The 10,000-nt window shown below is 49.0% G+C and overlaps 1 protein-coding gene across 45 annotated transcripts in view; it reads right to left on the reverse strand.

Annotated features, from left to right (window-relative positions):
* LOC125948099 (zinc finger protein 271-like) overlaps positions 1-10,000 on the reverse strand; it is a 48,375-nt gene that overhangs the window by 27,845 nt on the left and 10,530 nt on the right. For 37 of the 45 annotated variants that reach the window (XM_049673798.1, XM_049673794.1, XM_049673808.1 and 34 more), the window contains 8 exons: positions 4,943-5,152; positions 4,506-4,835; positions 4,333-4,430; positions 4,184-4,246; positions 3,723-4,113; positions 2,806-2,992; positions 936-1,019; positions 1-41 (listed from right to left, as the gene is read on the reverse strand). The exon at positions 1-41 is cut by the window's left edge and continues 43 nt beyond it. In XM_049673798.1, coding sequence (XP_049529755.1) covers positions 1-41; positions 936-1,019; positions 2,806-2,992; positions 3,723-4,113; positions 4,184-4,189 — 709 coding nt within the window. In that variant the 5' untranslated portion in view covers positions 4,190-4,246; positions 4,333-4,430; positions 4,506-4,835; positions 4,943-5,152. The remainder of the gene's footprint in view (positions 42-935; positions 1,020-2,805; positions 2,993-3,722; positions 4,114-4,183; positions 4,247-4,332; positions 4,431-4,505; positions 4,836-4,942; positions 5,153-10,000) is intronic. The other 8 variants (XM_049673820.1, XM_049673810.1, XM_049673830.1 and 5 more) reach the window with 3 other exon arrangements.

Consider the following 10,000-nt stretch of genomic DNA (forward strand, 5'->3'; position numbering starts at 1 on the left):
CACAGTAAGTGCAGTGGAAAGGAGTTTCGCCAGTATGCAATCTACCCATCGGTTGACGTACAACGCATGTATGTGCGTGTGTGCGCACGCGCGTGTGTGTTGATACAGCAATCAAAATTACGTTTACGAGGATACGGTTGGAGGATGTTGGTTGTTTGTTGATGTTGTTGTGGAACACCCATCAAAAATTAGTTGCATTGGGGTTTGGTTGGGTGTGGTGGTCATGGCGCGATCGGTTGTAGTAGATTCACCCGGTTGCACAATAGAAGATGGCGGGTATGGCGCCAACACATTTCCAGAGTTTAAGGCGCAGCATCATCATCATCATCATCAGCCGCGTTGTAAATCATTTGGACGGAGATGGTTAAAAGAGAGAAAAAGAAGAGAAAAAGACAACAGAATTCATCCATTAGAGCCACTGACGACGAGGGGCACTAGGTTCCTTCTTCTGCTTCTTAAAAAATGCATTTTTTAAGTGCTGTTCTGTGCTGCCAACACTAGCCAACAACATATGCAACACAACTGAACATTTTCATGAATGTCGAACGTGTTTAAAAAAAATATATATATATTTATTCCAAGTTCACCATTTATACCTCACCTCCTCGTTCTTCGTCTCCTTCTTTTGATATAAAAGCAGAAGGACAACACAATTACAAGCTTTGCCAATCGCTCGCGATCTGTTCTTTTCGTATCAATTTGAATGCAGCCAATAACCAGAGGAGGTGAAACAGGCCAAAGCACCCACAGCCACCACACCAAAAAGGACACCATCAGTGTCCAAGCGGTGGTGGAGGAGGTTTTCTTTTATGGTTTTTGGGATCGCACGAAAAGACACGTGCGAAACCGGAATCACACCCCTAGGATGGTGAGAGAAAAAAAAGTTTCTTGAAGCGAGAGGAGAGTAGAAAAGAAGGAAGCGGTTTGGCGCTCACCTGACATGATTGGTAAGGTGTTCTTTTCTCGTGAACTTCTTCCCGCAGTATGTGCACTGGTAGGGTGTTTCGCCTGTGTGCAATCTGTTCGGGGAAGATACAAAGAGAAACAACGTGAATCAATCAAAGATATCCTTGAATTTTCTCTTTTCTCAAAAAACGAAAACAGCTCCTCGTTCGCTAGCACATCACACTAGACAGTCACTTTTTTTTGTTAAAAAAGACAAAGGGGCGCACGCCTACAAGGGACCCTCACAAGGGTACAACCACAAGAGCACAGATAGTTAGCCAAATACGAACAGTTTCGCAGAATTGATGGTAGGAGTTGGTAAGTTTTCGAAACGCTTCGCCAGAAGAGCTTAACCGATTCGCACTATTCTTACACAAATTCAATTCAACTGAATCTTTTTTCTTTTTGCAGCTCCAAGCACACATCTTTTTTTCCTGTAAAGATTCATCCCTCGCTTCGGATTCTAGAATGGCCAGATATGGACCACAGCGTGCCACTGCCGTAGCAAACTGGAACCCACTCTCGCCCCAACCGTCCACCAGCACAACTAGCAGTAGGTCCACTACTTATGGCAAACGTTACTTCCATCGAATTATGAAACATTTGTTGGACCCCGCACCATCACCACGACGACAACGACGAGGAACAAGAAGAAGGGTAGTTGCTAATCGTGGCCGCCGACATACTCGCCCTACCCCACGCAGACGAACTCCGCTGCAGCGTACTTTGAGGGAACTGGAAAACTGGCAAAATCGCACACGCCGGATGCTGTTTCAACTGTTTCCACCCATCTGGACCAAAGCAAAGCCGCTACCCGATTTCTATACGTAAGACGATCAGAGCAGAGCAACAAGCGGAATTAAGGAGAACGAAACCTTTTCTACTTTTCTTCCTGCGCTACCTCCTGCTAGTGAACTTCTGGGTTCTATCAAATTTTAGTTCAATCACATGAAAAATTGCAACAAGCGTCCACCAACCCATGGACAAACACACATCTGAAGGAATAAATTATTAGAAGAAAAAGAGTAGGAGAGCACAAAGATGTTGAGAAAAAAGTTTCAAATTCGAACGCAACTGGGGAATGAGAGAATCACAATGTTTCAATTCGTCGATGCACCTGGCCCATCTTGATACTTCTCGCTTGAAATTTAAGGTTTACTTAAATTTAACTTAATTTACCGATAAAGATTCAAGCAAAAATCAGCAAGAGTAAAAAGACAAGTGCCAAGAGTTATTGCTTAATCGTCCTAGGTTTAAATAATTGTCCTAACTGCAAACAATCGGAACACGGGTTGTGGGATCCTGTGAAGGAAAAAAGGACTTGTTTTAGGGAAGGGCGGAGGGGGTGTGGGTGAGAGGGTTCGTAGGTTTGTGTTTGTGTGTGTGTGTGTGTGTGTGTCTGTGTGTTTGTGTGATAACCGCAACGAAATCAAGCGCAGTCATACATAAAGTTGACATGTATCAATAGGATGTTCCGCAATCAAAGACGGGGACATGGTTCGCGATCCTCGACACACGCACGGACCACCACCCTACCACTACATAGAACGTTCGGGGAGTAGCGAGCCCGCAGAGGGCCTGCCTTCTTTTTTGAGATGGACGCTCCGGGGACAATGAACTCCCCTTTTCTTATCATCTGACTGTTTTAAATAAAAATTAATTTGTGGGACTCATTTTCGTTTGCAATGCGAATGGAGAAACCAAAAAGGAAGAAGAAAAGCTCGAATCGGAAGCAGAGGAAGAGCAATTTGGATTGAAAACCAAAAAGAAAAAAGAAGAACAAAAGAGAAGAAAAACCAAACAATTTGTTTTTGGCAAAATCATACAGGAAAGATAAAAAGGAAGCTGGCGCACACTCACCTGACGTGATTGGTAAGATGCTCCTTCCGAGTGAACGTCTTGCCGCAGTACGGACATCGGTAAGGCGATTCACCGGTATGCTGGCGAACGTGGTTGGTCAGGTGTTCCTTGCGAGTGAAACTTTTCGCGCAGTAGCTACACTTGAACGGAGATTCGCCGGTAATCGGATTGCGGAGATGATTCCCCGCTGCTCGACGATCGAAACATACAATAAGAAGCACACCCCGACGGTAACGCACGCACAGAAACACACGCAACATGCCGACGACGATGAACACGAGCCGCGCGCGTTCGTTCCGGTCGACCCGGTGGATTTTTGGCGACGACGATTACGTACACGAGACCAAAGATCGAACGAAGCAAAACGAATCCCCGAGGGCGGCGGTGACACGAAAACAAAAACCGTCGCGAAAACAAGGCACGAAAGATGGATATATCAACGATTATTGAAAGAAAAAGAGAAGAACGAATGTTAAGCGATTAGCAATGTGATCTAAACTAGAAGCAACGTTTGGCCTACTTCATCAATCGCCTTTTAGCAATTGTTCGTTAACCACCTCAAGTTAGCAAAGTCATCTTCGTTCAATTCATTATCACATATCTGGTGAACCTGCGATCTGCTGTTTATCAAAAATGGATTTATCGCACTAATTATCGAGCGTTTCCAGTTAATATTCTAAGCAAAATCATATTTTCAATCTTTTTTCTTTGGTAGACAGCATACTGGTAGGTAGATTTAAAACTGAAGAGAATCTAAAGCAATATGGTGTATAAAATATTACAGAATGGTTCAAAAGATGAGTTAAACGAAAGGAAAAGATGTAATCAAATAGTTCAACTCAGTTAGCTCGAAAACTCGATGATTCGTTGTCACAGGAATATGCAGGGTGGGGCATAGAAACAGGCACGACACTTACATTTACCATTACTGTGCGCACTGGTAGTCGGCGTATTGGTGGACGATGATGGCACTAGGCTAGCGGAGGGACCCGTTAGCATGTCGGAGGGCAGCTTGCCGAAGACCTCGTGGTACGACAGAAACTGGCTGAGATCCTCGATGTTCACCTTCAGCATCTCGACGTTGTTCGGCGGTTTGCTCGGATCGTGATGCTCGGGCATGTTGATCTTCACAATCGATCCGTCCGGACCGCGCACATCCATCAGGTGCGCTGGTATCGGCGGCACCTTGAACTCCGGCTTCACAATCGGGATCGGTTGCGGCGGCGGTGGATGAGCAGACTGTGGTGGTCCCTGGGCCGGCGGTGGTGGCGGATGATGTCCTCCGCTGCCGCTGTGTGCCGGGTGAACCTACCGGAAAGAGCAAAGGGAACGTTTAGATCAACGATGGATCGAGGTGTGGCGCGCAAGTGATGCTTACCTGCATGTTGCCCAAATACTGTAATTTCGAATGATCCGTTGACACTCCAGCGCCATGAAGGTACTATAAAGAAAGGAAAGAGATCAATGAATGCCAAACATAAGAGGCGACCATGCAAAGTTGACTCACGGCCGAGCCGAGGCACCTACCTGAAGGTGTGATCCCGGAGGTGGTGGGAGATGGCCTGTGCTGCCCCTGCTGCTATGGGTGGCAGCAGGGCCAGACAGGTTGGTAAGATGTGATGAACCTGCAAAGGAAAAACACACGATTAGAAACGACGCTCACTCGGGAGTCACACACAATCACCAAACAACGCTCTTACCTATTGTGGAAGGAATGATGGCGCCGTATAAGTCCCAACACCGTCAGGTGTCGGAACTGCCTGCGCCAAACGGAAAACGGTCACGGGTAAGCTAACCCGGAAAAGGGTAAGATCCGGCCCTGCCGGTCTTACAGGAAGAATCCGTTCCTAGTAGAACGGATAAACGCCGAAACGAAGCGGCTGGAGCAACTGCAACGTTGCACCCAGGATCCGCACGTACACGTGTGCGTAGATGTGCCACCAATTAATAGATGGCTGATTAGACACAAGTAAGCAGAGGGGACACGATGAGGGAGAGACAGAGGCGTTTACTAGGGAATACCAGCAAATCTAGAACAGAAATAGAAATATAGAGGAATAAATCATTACCGATACCGCACATTGGCAACTCGACCATATTCAAAGCCACAAAAGTGCCAGTGGCACGCGTAACATACCTGGTAAGTTAAAATATATGTTTAATGAAATTGCCACATTTACTGGACACGATGACGGTGGTATTGCTGCTGTCGGCAATCCTTGCACCTCTAAAAACGCAAATTTCACGAATTCTCGCAAACACTTTGAGTGTTGTCATTGGTGTCTTTTGTTGACGTTTTTCTTTCGCAACCGGTCAGCACAATCGTCAATTTTTAAAACTTTCCAAACTGTAATAGAGAAGGGAAACGAGAAAATAAATTTATTAAAATATGCTGCTAACCAGAGTGCATTGCACGATGCTTAAAAAATAGCGAAAATTACTCAGATATCAAACTATTCTCGTGATAATTTTCATAAATCAATGGTAACTAAGCAATGATATTTCATTCTAAGTTGCAATGGTGCCCAGCTGTGATGTAGTGTTTTTTTTCCCTAGCCTGCTAATTCTAACCAGCCACTTCCAGACCGAACCAGCGTCACGGAACAACGAAACCGAACCGAGAGGAGGAGCACGTGAAATGCAAACTTTTCGCGCCAAACCACCATAGCTGGTATGTGTGCGTAATATTTGGTTAGGCGAGCAACACACGCGGAGAAATTTTCCGCGCCAAAACGCGTCATCATCAACAGCGCGCACCGGCAAGAGACAGCAGCCAAGACACACATAAAACGCGCCCGGTGGGCCTTACGTAAAGGCAAGGGTTGTGGTGGCCCCTTCAATATGATACGCGATTTCGCGCCTTACCGCACCCAGGAGATAAGAGGGGAAGCAGGAGGAAAGGAGAGGTACCACCGTTGAGGGTGTGTTATCTCTCACTGAGCAGTCATCGCGTGGTGCGGGTGTGACCGCCAAAACCAACAACAACACAACGGCGGTCCACCAGCAGCTCTCAGAACAAAATGCCAGATAGAGCGATAGAAAGAAAGAACCAGCGAGAGAGAGAGAGAGAGAGAGAGAGAGAGAGAGAGAGAGAGAGAGAGAGAGAAGAGAGAGAAAGGGTATTCCAAGTTCGATAGATGATGCGATGACAAGAAGAGGGGGTGGGTGGAGGGCGCGCGCACATAAAATGCCGGTTCCATCGGTTTGTGTTTGCCGCCCGGCGGTTTGTGAGGCGGGAGGCGCTTCTTGTGGGTTGTTAGTAGGCAGCATACCTTCTCGCTCGCGCAAACACACACACACACACACACAACCGAATTGAAGGGACCGGTCAAGAGGATGGATGACCGAAGAAGGGTTTTCAGGAGAGAGTGAGTTGTGGGAGTGAAGGCGATTTGCGCGCTTTTCTTCGCGCCAAACCAAGTCGCCGACGAGTTCGCGCGCGCGGTTTCCTTTCCACATCACCCACCCTCGTTATGCCAAGGGTGCGCTTGCACGCACACCACAGAGCACAGTGTGGATGTGTGTGTGTGGTGAGATGCTGCTCCACCGCCAGCGAGGCTGCTAAAAGGGGGGGCTGGCTGGCTAGGGAGTAACGTGATTTGATGGAACCGCCGCCGCCTGTGGCCACCATTTGAAACACGAGACGAAACCGAGAGAGCATGCGCACCACCCTCCACCCCCATGCCTCTGATGCCATCTCGTTTAATCTATTTATCATCTCGAGCGGTACAACGCCTGCGCATATCCGTACATTGCGGATGAAAGATGGGGGGATGTGATGTGTATCTGTGTTTGTCTCGCTTGCTCTCTTTTTCAGCCACTCTTCGCTCATCCCTTGTGATCTTGCCTACATCAACATATATAGAACCTCATAAATGTTTCCAATAAATTGATCCCTACCAACTCCAGCACACGACCTGTACGGTGTTTGGTTTATGATTTGGCTAGCTGACGACTGAATTTTGTTTATTAAACTCAGTAAGCGATGCTTGTATGCTTCACTCGACACCTCCATTTCATAGCACTCCAAACATACAAACAGTGGACATACGGCGGGTGCACTACAGAGAGGGGATGATGGATACCGATTTTCATCTTTTCATTTAGTTGCTGGACTGCTCTGTCAATCTACGATGTCATTCATCGAATACGTTCGCGGCCTGTCTGCCTGCCTGCCTGCCTGCCAATCCATCAAACACTCGTTGACAGTCCACTTGTTTGCATCGCCTGCGTCAGTTAGCTACCGGTGCGAACAGATGTTCGCGCCAACTGCGATTAAAGAGAAGGTTAAGTACGGTAACCAGGTTTAAGAAGCAAGCACACATTGCACTACTCCCGCATTTTAATGTTTCCTAGCGCGCGCGAAACATTGTATGGAGAACTGTGCGTGGTTCGGAGAGGATCAGTTGGATGTCGCTCCCGCCGTTTGCAAACGCAATTGATTGCCTCTAATTCATCGCCCACACACGACGGTTGAAGCGCTGCCTGCTCGCTTACTGTAGCTCTCATCCCCCTTTCCCCTCCACACCAAAAATAGACGACGCTAATCGAAAAAAATAATAATCATCGATATCATCTCATCCAGCACAGAAAGCGGAGCAGCAGCAGCAGCCACGTCTCCGAGAAGAGAAATTCGCGCAAATCGTCACGCGTTGGGGCCGGTTTAATGTTGTGCGTCGCTCGCTTTTAGCAGTCGACGACGATGGAGGATGAGAGAGAGAGAGAGAGAGAGCAGCCTCATAAAACCGAATCATTCGCCGGCCGCTGGCTCTTCTGTAAGCAGCAGCAGCAGCAGCGCCAATTTCAATTATCGATTCGCACGAACGCAGCCAACTCGATTCGAAACCGGTTGGTGTGCGAGGTGGTGCTGCGGCTGCGACGACGCAGTGGACCCCCTCCGCGCACAGCAGGTTTTCTTCTTTTTCATGGCGGCGGTCCGCATGGTGCGTGTGTGTGTGTGTGCCCGCGAGAGCAAGAAGAAAACCGACTAGCCAGGGCACACGCACACACACGAACACTGGCAGGCGCCCAGAACAACATGGCGGCGGCGGCGACGGTGGCAGAGAGCAGCCGCAGCACAATCGTGCACCCTGATCGATCCTGTACCTCTCTCTCTCTCTCTCTCTCTTCTCTCTTTCGCTCTCTCGTTCAACAGCAGAGGTCGAGTGTTGAAGGGAACAACGCGCGAGGGGATTGAACACACACAACATTCAACCCGGCAGGGGGTATATGAAAAGAGCGAGCGAGAGAGAGATAGATAGATGGAAGGAAAATCGACATTTTCCAGCCACATTTGGACAGGACAAGCGCCCAACTCATGATGATGATGATGATGATACACGATTTATGTTTTATTTTATCGCTTTTCATGCTGGGCTAGTAGTACTTGCTGGCATCACAGGGAGGCGAGTAAAATGCGACGCGCCACTCTGTCATGCTGCTGCCTTGCACGATTGCCAATAAGTAGCCAGCCCCCCTCGTCGCCTGCTGCGATGACGGTGGTGGTGGTGGTGTGGTGATGTGCTGGCACCCCTTCTCCACACACACACTTTGTTCTGCTTTCCGCTTCACAACCCCTACATACGGCACCCTTCAACCTCCTCTCCTTTTACTTCGTACACACAACAGTATGTGACAAATGTTTGGAAGCGCAATGTTTCTGGGAAATATTCATAATAACTAAAATTCGTTCCAAAAGTATCCAGCAATACCTTTTCATTGAAATATTTATAAGAATAAAGTATTACTTTTTACTTAGAGTGAGAGAAAAGAGAACGAATGACGCCCTTATCCTGCTCTCTCGCACCGTACATCAATAGCAAGAGCAGATTAAATGTGGGCGACGAAGGCAGAAGAGAAGAAGAAATAATCGAAAAACCAGTCCCCTCCCACCCGCGATGGCGACGGCGGTTTCGGAACCACATATCCTCACCACACCCCATCCACTCCACTCAACCCCTCACCTATACCAACGATGCCACACTGGAGCGAAAGAGAAGTTTAGTTCCCCGCACCTTCCGCTAACCAACCAAACAAAAAGGCAGCAGGCGGCAGCAACACGACAAGATCGATGACTTGCGCGCGAGAGCGAGGGGACGCCTGCCTTCACTCCGCATCCACAAAGGCCAGCCAGCCAGCCAGCCAGCTCGCCACGATAGGATGGAGGAAAGCCAGCGGGAGATGAATCAACTTTCAATCCCCCGCGGACGACGACGACGACGACGAAGATGACAACGACCTCGGTCCAGGAGGGAGCTGAATAGAGGAGCGCGTGTGCGCGTCGTGCGTGGGGAGTGCCTGCTATGTTTATGCTTGCCAGTACCGGAGAGTCAGGAAGAGGGGAGGGGGGCGTCGTGTCGTGGATGGTAGAGAACGATCCATTCTTCCTCGACCTCGAGGGAAGACATGGCTCAGCTCTCTCTCTCTCTCTCTCTCTCTCTCTCTCTCTCTCTCTCGCTCTCTCGCGTTACATTCTTCTCCGAACAATCGCGTTCGTTTTCCAAAAAGACCGGGGAGCGCCTGCTCCACTGACCCCCCCTCTCCCCTTGCCGACGGCGGCCACCATCATCGCACACTTTATTGCCGCCACCGTCGATTCTCCTTCGCATACATGCTGCTGTGGGGTGGTGGAGACGACGAAGACGTTGTTCTTTTGTTGTGCCTCGTCCGAAAATATGTGTATGCTCTGCTCTCCACCCATCCTCCTCCTTCGTTGCTTCCAACAATTTTCTGATTCCACCGTTCTCCAGCGCGTCCAGCGTCAGCGTCGTCCTCCAATTCTCTGGCGTTGTCGTGTTTCCGCCGTCTTTTGACTTTTCGGTTAGTCCCCGCGCAAGACGCCCGGGTTCACGCTGAGCCGCCTTTTTTATATTCTTTTCATTCTGCGTTTCGATTCTTCTCTTCGTAGCAGCAGCAGCAGCAGCAGCAGCAGCAGCATCAGCCAGCCAGCCCATTGTGCATTAACACCGCGCCACAGCAACAGCAGCTCCAATGTACCCAAAGAAGCACATCGGAACAGCGAAAACCAATTCATCCGCCCAGCAGAGAGCTCCCGGGGAGGGGGGGGGGGGGGGCAGAAGTAGTGGTGGTGCTGCGCTACTCCAAAACATCTGAAAACCATTTATTCGTTTCAAGCATCCCCCCAGTACGCCCAACACGACACAGCAGCGCGTCCAGCCTCTTTGTGATCCGCGAG

Source organism: Anopheles darlingi, chromosome 2, assembly GCF_943734745.1.
Source record: "Anopheles darlingi chromosome 2, idAnoDarlMG_H_01, whole genome shotgun sequence".
NCBI classification, from domain to species: Eukaryota; Metazoa; Arthropoda; class Insecta; order Diptera; family Culicidae; genus Anopheles; species Anopheles darlingi.